At 48.7% G+C, this 15,836-nt stretch overlaps 2 protein-coding genes across 2 annotated transcripts; both read left to right on the top strand.

The window, feature by feature from the left end:
• Positions 436-13,381, top strand: LOC8067432. Its single transcript, XM_021450832.1, has 4 exons — positions 436-639; positions 708-1,412; positions 1,824-2,167; positions 9,985-13,381. The coding sequence occupies exons 1-4, from the start codon at positions 436-438 to the stop codon at positions 13,289-13,291; spliced, it is 4,560 nt and encodes a 1,519-aa protein (XP_021306507.1). The 3' UTR covers positions 13,292-13,381.
• LOC110431731 lies at positions 13,514-14,929 on the top strand. Its single transcript, XM_021451183.1, has 4 exons — positions 13,514-13,712; positions 13,805-14,175; positions 14,282-14,443; positions 14,537-14,929. Exons 1-4 carry the CDS (start codon positions 13,621-13,623, stop codon positions 14,659-14,661), a joined length of 750 nt encoding a protein of 249 aa, XP_021306858.1. The 5' UTR covers positions 13,514-13,620; the 3' UTR covers positions 14,662-14,929.

The raw sequence follows: 15,836 nt of genomic DNA, 5'->3' as shown, positions 1-15,836 counted from the left end.
AGTTGTTATCAAGATGACGAGATCATTAATTTCCTAACAAACCATACCAGTTCTTATTGAGATGACGAGATAAATTTTTCCTCTAATACATACGTACTTTTGCCTTATCTAAGAATAAGATTAGGTTCTAACAGTCTAACAGATGGCAGCATAACCTCGACATGACGCCATGGCCGGGACGTGATCACATTCTGACCGACGTGGCTCTCCTAGGGTTGACAGACGGCGGGCGTCGCTTATTTCGTTTTGATTCTAGATCGCAACTGGTTTATTTATTTTATTTTTCTACTAACTATCCGCAACGACCGGCCGATTAGTCTTCTCGGCGAGAAATCCAGGCCGTAACCACTAACCAGACTCCGTCCGGAGTCGTCCTGTCCCGGCCCGTTGCCCAGTTTCGTGTCGAGGACTCGAGGGAGGGCGGCGGCGAGAGCCATGGCCGCGGTGCTCGGCGCGTTCGTGCCGGACACCGCGGTGCGGTGGCGCGGGCTGGTGACCGGGGAGGTGGCGCGGCGGATGGGCGTCGCGCCGGAGGCCAAGACGCTGGTGGCGAGGCTGGAGCGGGTGGGCGCCGCGGTGCGGGACGCCGAGGCGCGGGCCGCGTGCGGGGACGACGGCGCGGCGCGGTGGCTGGCCAATGTGCGCGCTGCCGCTTACGAGGCGGACGCGGCCGTCGACCGGTGCAGGGTCGCCGCGCGCCGGCGCAGGGCCCACGACCAACAGCACCACCACCACCAGGCAAGATCACCACTTTGCTTCACATAGAGAGCTATAATCACGGCACTTCTGCACAGCGTCTGTTGCAGGTTCATCCATCCATTGACTCGATCCTTTTTTTCCCTGGCCGGCAGGCTCTTCCTCGGCTGCTATCCTCCTGCTGCGACACGGACGTGTCCCGTGGCGACATCGCGGCTGACATCAACAACCTGAACCGGAGGCTGCAGGTCATCCTGAAGGAGAAGCATCGGCTTCAGCTCCGTTCATCCCTCGTTGGCGATCATCACTCAGTGCCCGTGCGCACGGCACATAGGCTCCGGAAACCTGAGAGGACCGGGGACATCGTTGGCTCAAGGATCGAGGATGACGCGGCCGGGCTCGTCCGACAGCTGACAGAGACGGACGGGGGAACCGGCTGCACGATCGTCGCCATTATTGGGCCCGACGGAATCGGCAAGACCACGCTCGCCAAGAAGGTGTACGCCGGCGAGAGGATACGGCGCGCCTTTGGGGCCAGGTCATGGGTGCGCGTTCCAAGTGAGTACAGCGAGGCCGCCCTGCTCTCCCAGGTCATCGACTCGTTCGGCGGCGACACCACGGGCGGCGAGAGCTTCGCCGACCTCGAGAGGACGCTGGTCAGGCTGGTGGAGAAGAAGAGGTTCCTGCTCGTGCTGGACGACGTGCGGTACGGCGGGGTGTGGGAAGACGTGCTGAGGAGACCGCTCGAGCGCGCTGCTGGACGCGGCAGCAAGGTGGTGATCACGGCGCGGCACGGCAGCATTGCTCGGGAGATGGGCGCCGGCCACGTCCACCGCGTCAAGAAGCTGGACGTCGACGATGGCTGGCTGCTGCTTCGCACGGCGGCCTCTATAGCTGACGAGGCCACGGCCGGTGAACTGAAGGCCGTGGGTGAGGGGATAGCTGACAAGTGCGGCGGTGTGCCATTGGCGATCAAGGCAGTTGCCGGCGTCCTGAGGACACGGGACGCGACCGCCCAAGAGTGGGGCGAGGTGCTCGCCAGCCCGGCGTGGTTGGTGAAGGGGCTCGCGGAGGAGGCCATGAAGCCTCTATACCTGTGCTACGACGACCTGCCGTGTCACCTCAAGCAATGCTTCCTGTACTGCTCGCTGTTCCCCTCTGACCTCGCCGTGGACAGGCGCGTGCTCGTGCAGCTGTGGATAGCTGAAGGCTTCGTGCAGATCAGAGCCGACGCCAGTGTCGAGGAGGTGGCCGAGGAGTACTACGATGAGCTCATCACAAGGCACCTTCTCCAGCCGGGAGACGAAGATGAACACGGTGGCGCCGCGTGGTGCACCACGCACGACATGCTGCGAGCTCTGGCGCAGCTGCTCTCACATGGTGAGGAGTTGAACGGAGACTCGTATCGACTGCTGGTAGACAGCGATGCTCCGTTCGCACCACGGCGTGTTTCACTCTCGAGAAGTGTAGAGTTACGAGGACGCTACGCTAGCCAGAAAATCAAAATTTTCGCCCCATAATCCAGGATCTACTGCTAGAGATAGGTTACGGATATACCACTCGACGTGTAGATGCAGCGGAAGACGACTCGATGTAGTCGAACACGTCGTAGCAGTGCCGTGCAGTTGCGTGGTCGTCCAGCAAGTCCTCCCACCACTTGCGGTTCGTCCTCGTGCTCCAGATGCAGCACCTCCGAGGTGTCCCACACGTACGGGGAAGAAGCGATGCGCCTCCGGACTGCTAGGTCCGCGAGAAGCGAAGGCGCGAGCGTGGAGGGCGACGGCGGCTGCCAAAAGGCGTGGATCAAGTCTGGCCGCGCCCCTCCCTCTACTTATATAGGCGTCCCTAATGTGCTCCCGAGTTGGAGGCCCATTAGTAACCCTAAGCCTTGTCTAATTCGGGTCCAACCCGAATTAGGCTTCCAGCCCCTTAAGCGTGCGACCCTATGGGTTCACGTACACATAGACATGGGCCGAGTACTCCTACTCGCTCAATAGTTGACAGCGGCCTCTAGCAAGGCGTGACAACTCCTATATGCACGCAAATGATCATATCAGACGAACCACTACACCACATACATGTTGCTCCCTTGCCTCATGATATTTGGTTCAACTCGTGGGTTAACACTTAACCCAAGCACGGCCATGCATTTGTTGATCCAATCACTTGAGTGATCCAGTGATATCTCTCTCAATCAAGAGGGGCAAATTCCATCTTGATTGACTATGCCTCGCAGCATGTTTCCTGACAAACCTGAAGACTACCTTTATAGCTACCCAGTTACGGAGTAGCGTTTGATAGTCTCTAAGTAGGTCGTTTCACATCTCGAATGCATACGACAATCTCAGGTCTAAGGACATAACATATATGATGTGAATAGAGACTATAACATCTCACGTTGGGTCTATCCAGCCCTATGTCATACATGTGCCCACAATATTAGTTTGACATCTCTATGTCCATGACCTGTGAAACATGGTCATCAACTAATATTGTGCTGATCTAATATACTTGTATGTCTCACACACATTGATCAGGGACAACTTTAGAATAACCATACAAGTAAAAGAGTTTCACAAAACAATTCACATAATTGTCAATCGATACAAGTTGCCTTTCAATGGATATTCAATATACTCATAATATGTCATGGATATAATGTAATACAATCATCTCTATGATTACCTCTAGGGCATATTACCAACAGTCTCCCACTTGCACTAGAGTTAATCTCTAAGATGTCTAATACCCATAGACCTCTTGTGCGCCTCATGCTTAGGCTGTGGAAGGGCCTTTGTCAACGGATCTGCTACATTCAAATCCGTGTGTATCTTGCACATTTTAATTTCACCTCTTTTGATGAACTGACGAATGAGGTGAAATTTCCGAAGTACATGTTTGTTCTTCTGGTGATTCCTTGGCTCCTTAGCCTGCGCTATGGCCCCATTGTTGTCACAATGTAGATTCAATGGGCTAGCCGCATTAGGAAACACACCAAGCTCAATGAGGAACCGTCTCATCCAAACACCTTCTTTTGCAGCTTCAGAAGCTGCAATGTACTCGGCTTCTGCTGTAGAATCAGACACTGTCTCCTGCTTGGAACTTTTCCAGCTAACTGCACCACCATTTATTGTGAACACAAAACCTGATTGAGATTGTGAATCATCTACATCAGTTTGGAAGCTAGCATCGGTGTAACCATTTACAACGAGCTCCTCCTCACCTCCATAGATTAGGAACTCATCCTTAGTCCTTCTCAAGTACTTAAGAATGTTTTTAACAAGCGTCCAGTGACTCTCACCAGGATTAGCTTGGTACCTGCTCGCAACACTTAGAGCATATGAGACATCTGGGCGAGTACATATCATGGCATACATGATGGAACCAACTGCTGAAGCATATGGAACCTTACTCATGCGTTTGCGCTCTTCATCTGATGAAGGACACTGCTTGTCGCTAAAACGCATACCATGTGACATAGGCAAGAACCCTTTCTTGGACTGCTCCATGTTGAACCGTTTCAACACCTTGTCAATGTACGTATCTTGGCATAATCCTATTAGCCTCTTCGACCTATCTCTATAGATCTTAATACCCAAGATGTATGCTGCATCTCCTAAATCCTTCATAGAAAAACTATTATTCATTGAAGTCTTTACAGATTGCAACATAGAAATGTCATTCCCAATCAATAGTATGTCATCCACATACAAGATCAGAAACACAACAGCGCTCCCACTAGCCTTTTGATAAACGCAAGGCTCTTCTTCATTCTGACGGAAGCCAAACCCTTTGACAACCTCATCAAAACGAATGTTCCAACTCCGAGATGCTTGCTTTAACCCATAAATAGATTTTTTTAGCTTGCATATTTTTCTAGCATTATTTGGATCAACAAAACCTTCGGGCTGTATCATATACACGTCCTCTTCTAAATTTCCATTTAGAAAGGCTGTTTTAACATCCATCTGCCAAATCTCATAATCGAAATAAGCAGCTATTGCTAGAATGATCCGGATAGATTTAAGCATCGCTACTGGAGAGAATGTCTCATCGTAGTCAATTCCTTGAACTTGCCGGAAACCCTTTGCGACAAGTCGAGCTTTATAGACTTGAACATTTCCATCCATATCCCTTTTCTTTTTATAGATCCATTTGCACTCGATGGGTCTAACACCATCAGGTGGATCAACCAAGTTCCAAACTTGATTGGCATCCATGGAATCTATCTCGGATCTCATGGCACTTTGCCATCTCTCAGAATCTGGGCCCATCACTGCTCCCGCATAAGTCGCTGGCTCGTCATTGTCTAACAACAACAGCTCCCCTCGTGCTTCACGAAGTCTTACCGATGGGGTTATGACTCTTGTAGACCTTCGTGGTTGTGGTGGTGCCACAGGTATCTCATCTTGTTCTGCTACATTAGCATCACTTTTGGAGTCGTTTCCTGTCGGCTCATCTTGAACTTCTTCAAGATACACCTTTTGTCCACTTTTCTCTCTTTTGAGAAACTCTTTCTCTAAGAAAACACCATTCCGAGCAACAAACACTTTGCCCTCTGATCGGTTATAGAAGTAATACCCTAAAGTTTCCTTTGGGTATCCCACGAAGAAGCACTTGTCCGATTTGGGTGTTAACTTATCTGACATAAGTCGTTTAACATAAACTTCACAACCCCAAATTTTTAGAAAAGACAAACTGGGACTCTTACCAGTCCACATCTCATATGGTGTCTTAACTACGGACTTAGACGGTACCCTATTTAGTGTGAAAGCGGCTGTTTCTAGAGCGTATCCCCAAAACGATAGTGGAAGGTCTGTCTGGCTCATCATAGACCGAACCATGTCTAACAAAGTCCGATTACGTCGCTCGGACACACCGTTTCTCTGTGGCGTTCCAGGCGGCGTAAGCTGTGGAACAATTCCGCAACTCTTTAGATGATTGCTAAATTCGTGGCTCAAATATTCACCTCCACGATCAGATCGTAAAGCTTTAATTTTCTTGCCACGTTGATTCTCTACTTCGTTCTGAAATTCCTTGAACTTTTCGAAGGTTTCAGACTTGTGTTTCATTAGGTAGACATAACCATATCTACTAAAATCATCAGTGAAGGTTACAAAGTATTCGAATCCGCCTCTAGCTGTCGTGCTCATTGGTCCACACACATCACTATGTATAAGTTCCAACAAGTCAATCGCCCTCTCAGGAAAACCTGTGAAAGGCGTTTTAGTCATCTTTCCAAGCAAGCAAGCCTCACATGTCTCGTAAGATTCGAAATCAAACGAAGTTAGAAGTCCATCATTATGGAGCCTCTTCATGCGATTCTCACTAATATGACCTAAACGACAATGCCACATATAGGTAGGACTTAACTCATTAAGCCGAGGCTTTTTAGCACTTATATTACAGATAGGTGAATCATCAAGATTTAAAATAAATAACCCATTCACAATGGAAGCAGAAGCCACAAACATGCCATTACGAGATATTACACAACCATTGTCTTTACTCGCGAATGTATAACCATCCTCCATCAAACATGAAGGCGACACAATGTTTCGACTCAAGCTAGGAATAAAATAACAATTATTCAACTCCAAAATAAATCCTGAAGGAAGGTGAAGCTGCTTTATCCCGACGTTCAACGCAGCAACTCTTGCATTGTTGCCCACGCGGAAATCAACTTCTCCCTTCTCCACGCTCCTACTTCTTATCATCCCCTGCATCGTATTGCAAATATGAGCAACCGATCCGGTATCAAATACCCAAGAATTGATATAAGATTGAGCGAGAAAAATATCTGTAATATAAACAACAAATGTACGAGTGGAAGTACCTTTACTGCCACGATCCTTTATGGACTCCAAGTACACCTTGCAGTTTCTCTTCCAGTGACCTTCCCCACCACAGTGAAAGCACTTGGTGCTCGCAGTTGGTCCAGCCTTAGGTGCAGGTGGGTTTGGCTTAGAGGTCTCACCTTTAGCCTTGCCCTTTTTCTTCCTCCACGCATTGCCCTTCTTCTTAAAGTTAGGCTTGTTCTGGATTGCCATCACATGGCTACTGCTAGCACCCTTCTTGATGTCTGCCTCTGCTTGCTTAAGCATCCCACACAGCTCATTCAAGCCCTTCTCGGCCCCATGCATATGGTAGTTCGAGATGAAGTTCCCATAGCTAGGCGGAAGCGATGCAAGAATGAAATCAGTGGCTAACTCATCGCCAATTGGGAAGCCTAGCTTCTCCAACCTGTTTGTGTAACCAACTAACTTGATCACGTGTGGTCCAACCGCTGCGCCTTCTGCTAGCTTAGTTTCAACCAAAGCCTTGGAAACATTGAACCTTTCAGTCCTGGCTTGAGTTTGGAACATTTCCTCAAGCGCCACGATCATATCGTTCGCCGAGTGACCATCAAACTGCATTTGTAGGTCTGGTTCCATGGAAGCAAGCATGAGGCAACTCACTTCAAGATCAGCATCAGATGCTTTCTTGTAAGCGTTTCTCTCAGCAGCGGGTGCATTTTCAGCAGGCTCATCAGGAAGTGGGGTGTCTAGAACATCTTCCTTTTTCTCAGCCCTGAGAACAATTCTCAGGTTGCGGATCCAATCCGCGTAGTTTGTTCCATTTAACTTATCTTTCTCAAGAATTGAACGCAATGAAAACGGTTGCTTGTTAGCGGCAGCCATTGATCTACAACAAAAGTATGCAAAATACTAAGACAATATATCCAAGACGGAGTAAAACAAAATAAACAATTTATTAATCTACTCCCACTAAAATCAATATCCCTCTATTGATACTTAGTGATTCAAGATCCACATCTAACATGTCTACTAGTGAGCTTTAGCATCACCGCTAGCAGGCATGGTAAATCGGTAAGCAACTCCTTGCTAATCATATCTCATATGACTCTTGTTGTTGGGTAGCATCTCTATGCCTCACGCCCAACTCTCATGCTTCAAAGTCCCTAACCGTTAGGATGACTTTGTCTAAGCAACCAACCCTTATGCAGTAAGTATCCGATACAAACCTGTCTAGTCAAAGAAAATTAGTGGTACCCTAATTTCATAGACCCACCACCAATTGTACAAGACCGGTGACAGTGCAAGGTTTGGGGAAGCATTTCCACTTAGACATTGCTGAGGGATCGTTCTACTTCACTACCGCGCTTATGTAGACAAAAACATCATCGCATATGAAAGTAGAATGTAGTAAGAACGGCATTAAACACGTATGACTTGGTATAGCCCATGGTTCCTTTTGGGGATCTCTATCTCCATCTTTCTGTTCACCATGGCGATCTCCATCTCCATGATTTACGTATGCCATCCTTCATGTGATGAATCCGCCATGATTAATCAATCACTAACGCAAGGCAGTGAAATAAAATTACATAATCGCGGATTGTATCATCACAGATTGGCACGCAGGCCATTACATTAATTTTGACAATATCAAAAGGCTCCTGCCATATTGTCCTCATGACGTGCAAACCATGAATTAATTACACACATGCATCACATACACATAAGGGCTATACCAGTCATGAATTCCTGCAAAACAGAGTTATGCGATTCTGACACATAAACTTGCAGGGGCAAAAACTCTATTTTCCAAGAGGTTTTTCGCGATTCTAAAATCGGCGATCACGGCGAAGCGGTGCGAAATCCCGACTAAAATTTCGTTTCCTATGCGGCAACGCGGGAATCGTCTCAATCCGAGTTACGGTTTAAGAGTTATGGCTGTTTTACCGAACAGCGGTAACCCGGCGTCCAGCAGTAGATCCCATCTACCACCGCCGCGCATCATATGCGCCCGGCACTTGACCTAGGGTTCAATTCAATCAATCTAATTGATCTCTAACTCGACATGATTGGATTTACATGTATCACTTAACTCGGATGGCGGAATTCCGACCGGTACGAGTAGATCGTTACATGACCAATCACGGCAAGATGATGAACCAAGATCAGAGACTCATCAACGACCGCACAAATCATCATATGAACAAAACCGAACCTATAACGAGGCAGTAATAGCTCTGATACCACTGTAGAGTTACGAGGACGCTACGCTAGCCAGAAAATCAAAATTTTCGCCCCATAATCCAGGATCTACTGCTAGAGATAGGTTACGGATATACCACTCGACGTGTAGATGCAGCGGAAGACGACTCGATGTAGTCGAACACGTCGTAGCAGTGCCGTGCAGTTGCGTGGTCGTCCAGCAAGTCCTCCCACCACTTGCGGTTCGTCCTCGTGCTCCAGATGCAGCACCTCCGAGGTGTCCCACACGTACGGGGAAGAAGCGATGCGCCTCCGGACTGCTAGGTCCGCGAGAAGCGAAGGCGCGAGCGTGGAGGGCGACGGCGGCTGCCAAAAGGCGTGGATCAAGTCTGGCCGCGCCCCTCCCTCTACTTATATAGGCGTCCCTAATGTGCTCCCGAGTTGGAGGCCCATTAGTAACCCTAAGCCTTGTCTAATTCGGGTCCAACCCGAATTAGGCTTCCAGCCCCTTAAGCGTGCGACCCTATGGGTTCACGTACACATAGACATGGGCCGAGTACTCCTACTCGCTCAATAGTTGACAGCGGCCTCTAGCAAGGCGTGACAACTCCTATATGCACGCAAATGATCATATCAGACGAACCACTACACCACATACATGTTGCTCCCTTGCCTCATGATATTTGGTTCAACTCGTGGGTTAACACTTAACCCAAGCACGGCCATGCATTTGTTGATCCAATCACTTGAGTGATCCAGTGATATCTCTCTCAATCAAGAGGGGCAAATTCCATCTTGATTGACTATGCCTCGCAGCATGTTTCCTGACAAACCTGAAGACTACCTTTATAGCTACCCAGTTACGGAGTAGCGTTTGATAGTCTCTAAGTAGGTCGTTTCACATCTCGAATGCATACGACAATCTCAGGTCTAAGGACATAACATATATGATGTGAATAGAGACTATAACATCTCACGTTGGGTCTATCCAGCCCTATGTCATACATGTGCCCACAATATTAGTTTGACATCTCTATGTCCATGACCTGTGAAACATGGTCATCAACTAATATTGTGCTGATCTAATATACTTGTATGTCTCACACACATTGATCAGGGACAACTTTAGAATAACCATACAAGTAAAAGAGTTTCACAAAACAATTCACATAATTGTCAATCGATACAAGTTGCCTTTCAATGGATATTCAATATACTCATAATATGTCATGGATATAATGTAATACAATCATCTCTATGATTACCTCTAGGGCATATTACCAACAAGAAGAAACCTGGCTGCGGTACCTGAGAAGATTCTCAAGTTAGAAAGGGTAAGAACGCTGCTTCTTCAAAAGAACCCACTTACGACTGAAGGAAGCATCTTTTCAAGATTGCAGCATCTCAAAGTATTAGACCTCAGCGAAACAGCAGTCGAGCTGATTCCAGAGAACCTGGGCAATCTTGTTTACCTGAGGTTCCTGAACCTGTCTCACACAAGGATTCAGGCAATTCCAGAATCCGTAGGCAACCTGTGGAGCCTGAAATTCCTTCTGCTAAGAGGGTGCAAGACACTGCACGTGCTGCCAAAAGGAATAGAGCATCTGAGAGGACTCAGGGACCTTGACCTTGCCGGCACAGTGATCAATGACGCGGCATTCAGAGTAGGCCATCTGAGAAGCATCACATCACTCTGCTGCTTCACTGTGACGAGCAAAGAGGCGTGTGCCGCTCAGGATAGGAGCGGGTGGCCTCTGGATGAGCTCAAGAACTTATCTCAGCTGAGAACACTGCACATACAGAAGCTTGAGAAGGCTGCTAATCGATCGGAGGCAACTGAGATGTTACTTGATGCCAAGAAAGATCTCAGGGAGCTCGAGCTGTCGTGCAGCAGCACTGTCAGGCCACTTCAGACACCAGAGTTGGTCAGAAAGATTGAGGATATCTTCGAAGAGATGAATCCGCCACTATGCCTGGAGTCACTGAAGCTTGTAAACTACTTCGGGACAAGGTTCCCAAGATGGCTATCAGTGACCTTTCTGCCAAATCTCCGTGATCTCGACATCGTTGGGTGCAACTTCTGCCAGTCTTTCCCTCCATTAAGCCGTTTGCTAGAACTGAGATCCTTGTACATAGCAGACTCTTTAGCTCTGAAGGACATAGGTGCAGAGTTCACAGGCACTGAACACCAACATCAGGTGCCGTTTCCAAAGCTGGAAAACCTGCACTTCCAAGGGCTGAAGAAGCTCAAGACATGGACAGACATCGAACCAGGGGCATTTCCATCTCTGCAGGAACTTCAGCTTGAGAGCTGCCCCAAGCTGCACAATCTTCCTATTGGCCTCAGACATGTGACATCCCTGACGAAGCTGCACATAGCGGATATGGCAAGCCTTGAGGCTGTGGATGACATTGCTACACTGAGGGAATTGAGCGTTTGGAACACTCCTAATTTGAAGAGGATATCAAACCTGCCTTCCCTCGAAGATATCAACATGTGCCACTGCCCTGTGCTGGAGAGTGTGGAGAATGTAGACGGATTACAAACAGTGCACATCTTTGATCATGACTTGCGGGACATGCCCAAATGGATTGAGGCACATGCTTCCAAGCTTCGATCACTGAATTTCACAAGCACAGTTAGGCTGCTGAAAAGGTGCTTGGTTGACGGTCCAGACTGGCCTGTGATTAAGAACATCAAGGAAGTTCATGGGTACTCCACTGGTTCCAGCTACATATACTATAATAGGAGCCCATATATCTTTGAGAGCAATGTGAGTGATGAAGACAACCTCAGTGTCAGAGAGAATGAAGCAGATCCTGATAATGCTGATGATATTTCAGTTTCATCTTCAGGTTCCAGTTATCTAGAAATCAGAGGATTCTTTGACTCAAAAGTATTGAAGGTAGGAACTACCAGGGCTGAAGAAATTGTATCGGGTAGGAAATCAGAGGATTCTTTGGGGAGGACCATGCTGGGGCTCACTCATCGTCGCTTGCACAAGCTAGCAGAAATTGCTCCTGAAGATGATGAGGTTGAGGACGGAGCAGATTCAGCTGTGCCGCTTCCTTCAAACCCAACAAGAGCTACAGCATCTGCAGCAAAAGTTGGTTGTGTCGTGACTGATAATCATAATGATCCTGGTTCATTGTCAAAAGCTACAAGTCATGAGTCTCAGTCAATGACCAATGATGAAATCTGTGATGATAACATAGTGACATCGGCTTTTCCCAGGCAAACAGAGTCCAAAACAGCAAAGGACGTTTCTTCTGAACCTAGCACTGATGGATATGCTACTCTTACCGAATCTGCTGCCCCAAGTGGTCATAACTTGGTCCGACAAGGGTCTCAAGCAATCAACAATACTGAAATTAGTCAAGATTTTAACTTCACTAGTATCCGAAGGAAAGAACATACATCCAAGAAAGGTGAAGGCACCACTGCTGATGTTACTGTCACTAAAGATGTTAGCCTAGTTCATCCAAGGCAAGCGGTGGCATCCAATAAAGGAAAAGATGATTTTGCTGATAACGCTGCAGTTAGCATCTACTCATCAGATATAGTAAGTCAGAAACACATTAAAGGCCAGACTGCAACTTCTGCAAATGGAAGCACAAATGCAACTCCAATGCCAGAAAATCCATCAGACAAAGAAGGACCAGAGAAATCTGCTGGTGTCACTGGTAGCAGTTTCATCCATGAAGCATCTCATACAGTCTTTATCAATGAAACCACTCGAGATCTGGCTTCCAGTTTAATACACAGCAAACAACAGATGTCAGACAAAGAGGGAGAAGTTTCTGATGCTCTTGGTCCTGCTAATGCTGTTGACAGCAATGGAAAGCTGACGGAGGACGGCAATATCAGTTCGTCAGTCAAGCTAAATCATGAAGAATCCAAAGCACTCTGCGCTAGTACAACTAACTGTGATTCAGGGCCTTCCAAATTGCTTGCCGGTTTAGCCTGCAGCAACCAACAGACGATAAAGACGCTACAGGCAGCTTCTGCAGATCAAAACGGTGGCACAGACGCTTCATCAAAGAAGAAAAGTCTCGGCATGGAAAGCAAAATCACGGAGACAGCCAGCAGCAAATCAGGGAAATATTCATCTGGTGAAACAGCCAAGAACATCAGCCTATCCCTGCCGAAGATAGCGGAGCCTGTGTCTCAACACATTGATATCACGGCAGCAACCATGAGAAAGGCAGAAGCCACCACAGTAAGGAAGGACTCAATGAATGAGGCGGTGAACGATGATCGTACTCACAAGGACGCGCCATGCTCCATGGACGCCAAGGCCGACGATTCTCAACGGGTGGCAAAGGTGGACACCGCAGTGTGGGCCGACACTGACACGGACACGCTGCGCGCTCGGCTCGTCGACTCAATGCGGCACTTGCGCAGGATGGCATCTCGGCGGCGCCATCGGCAGAGGAAGCGAGGCTCGAATAACAAGTGGAGTATCGGGCCAGCGCTGGTGGCCATCCTCCTGCTTGTCTCCGTGGTGCAGCTGCTGTTCATACTCTGGCTGTACCGGAGGCTCCTGAATCAAAACTATACAAAATGTATGCTACTAATCTCTTGGAGTCCTTGAAGTTTTGCTTCTCGATTATCTTAAGTGTATGATTTAGTAATACATACCTTGTAGGATTGTAGGAATCGTGTGGAGTTGATTCAGCCGACAGGTTTGGGAGGCCAAGAGCCCAAGACGGCAGTGTGGGTGTGGCTAAGCAACTTCTCCCCAAAAAAATGTGGCGGGAGAGCCTGAAATTTAAAGGATCTTGGCGGCAAAATATTTCGGTAGCGCAGTGCCCCTCTAGCGGCCTAGCCTGCACAAGTGGGAGAGGAAAAGAGGAGCCAAAGCCCAAAAGCGTGTGTGTCTGTGTGTGGGGAACCAGAAGGAAACGAAGGAGGTAGTATAGGATGAAGCGGCAGCAGCACCGGAAGAATTATCCGAGCGGGATCCGGTCGGCCGATGGGCAGACCACGCTCAAATCCTTTCTCTTCAAGCCCAGGTATGTCGTCTGATTCGCATCCCTCCCAAATTTCCCCCCCTCGAGGCCAGTTCTTCAATCTGTGTCCCTTGCGTTCGCCGTTCGTGCTTCAGGGTTGTCGATGGGGTACAGCAGCCGCCGCCGCCGCCGCCGCCGCCGGAGGGGGTGATGGAGGCACCGATCTCTCCGCCGGAGCCGCCGAAGCGGGAGATTGTCAGAGTCACCAAGGCGATCATTAAGGAGAAACCGAGCGCGTTCTCCTCGGTGGGCTCCGCAGGGAAGGACGGGGCCGGCGGCGCGGACGGGGCTTTGAACGCGGCGGTCTTCAAGCGGTTCCACAGTTCAGCCCCGGGGGCGAAAGTGGAAGGCGGTCACGTGGAGGCAGGGGAAGACGGCGATCTCGGCTTCGGCGGTTCAGGCGACGCCCCCCGGCTGGACGTCGAGAGCCGCCGCGACCTCAGGAGCAAGCGGAAGAGTCCCTTTGGTGCGCGTCCAACCATGCTCGTCTTGCATTTCTCTCAAATTGTCCCGACCTTCCCCCTCCTGCCAGTCTGTCACTCGATGATGACAGTAAATATCGGTTTATCCAGGCAGCGACGAGCACGGGAGCGACGCCAAGGCCAGACGTGTGTTGGTGCTCGGCGACGACCCGAGGCCGCGGCCGGCGAGTAGCCAGGGGCTCGTGAGGCCCACCCGCGGCGGCCGTGGCCGCGGCCGCGGCGGTGAGGGCGGCCGCACTTTGTACAACCACTGTAAGATCGAGATCCCCTGTCCCGAATTCTTATTAACGCCGGTGAGTCGGTGAGCAAACAGCAACCTGACGCGGTGGTTTGTTTTGGTGGCAGACGCGAGCGGGGGCGGGTGGTGGCACGGCGACATGGAGGGCGTGGACGGGGAAGAGGTCGGCTGGACGGACGACATGTGGGAGGGGATGGGATCCGTCACGCTCGGCGGCTTGGAGTGGCACTAGCTGCCGCCGGCCGTCTGCAGAGCACGACCGGCCCGTTACCGCCACGACAACCGGCAGAGTATTACTAGTAGTAGTTACTAGGGATTAATGAATTAGGCAGCGATGAAGTTGTGGTATGCTATAATTTTGTCAGAAAGCATTTAACCTGCAGAGTGAAAGTCTGAAAGACGTACAAAGTGGGAACAATTATACAAGTCTGTCGATAACTGCAGGCAGCTGCGTTCAGCTGTGTTTCTTATCATGCCATTCTCTGAATCATTCTAAAGTTTGCAATTGTTCTCCTTATTCAGACTCAGACATACTATTCTGAACTAGTTTTAGCATGCCAAGGTATAGTTTAATTACTTTGTTGGTTTAGGAATTGCACCACCTATTGGGCTGATTTCGATGATGCATTTGAAGATTAGAACCTCTGATTGACAAAGTGAAACACTCTTCTCAATGTACAGAGATGCCTGAAGTGTTATCTGTTCAGCCAGATAAGGGTAACAAATCAGAGAAGGGTAATCATAGCTTGAGTCTCTTAACAGCTAACCTTGTAAGCATTAGTGATGGTACTTCTAATCGCTCATCTTCAGGTGGGAAAAATGAGTTTTGGCTTGCTGAATGGAGAAGCCTGGAGTTGAAGTCGTGACAAAGGCCCAAATGGTGGATTACTATACCTGAATCCTTATGAAGGTGTTTGGGAAGTATGTAGTCTCATCATCAACCTAGCTACTATCCCATCTCTCGTGAACGCACCACCGCCTGCGCCTCTGGTTCCCTCTCTCCTCTCCAAGATCAATATGGTGAGTGAGTGTATATTAGCTTCTTTCTCCTGTTCTCTGATTATTTTGGTATAAGGAGTCCAAAATCAGTGAATGTGTTAGCTTCTTTTTCTTTTCCGATAGGCTATAGGATGACCTTAATCTGTTTTATTTTGATTCTAAAAATAGGCAGTTAGGCACTGTGGTGGAATCACAGATTAGTCAAGATACTGAGTTTGATTTATAACTGTAGCTATGCTGGCATTCAGGCTGGTATCCCCTATCAAATGAGGCCTAATAGTATGAAAAACAAACATGAACTTGCTCTTTTTTAGTGGCCCAATAAAAAGCTTCCCTGTTAAGTTGAACTTCTCTGGGTTTCCCTGATCCCAAAGGGATGTTCCTTGAGACAGAAAATTTATATGAGTT

The sequence above is a fragment of the Sorghum bicolor genome, chromosome 1 (assembly GCF_000003195.3).
Source record: "Sorghum bicolor cultivar BTx623 chromosome 1, Sorghum_bicolor_NCBIv3, whole genome shotgun sequence".
Lineage (NCBI taxonomy): Eukaryota > Viridiplantae > Streptophyta > Magnoliopsida > Poales > Poaceae > Sorghum > Sorghum bicolor.
This window is presented reverse-complemented; position numbering and strand designations above follow the sequence as displayed.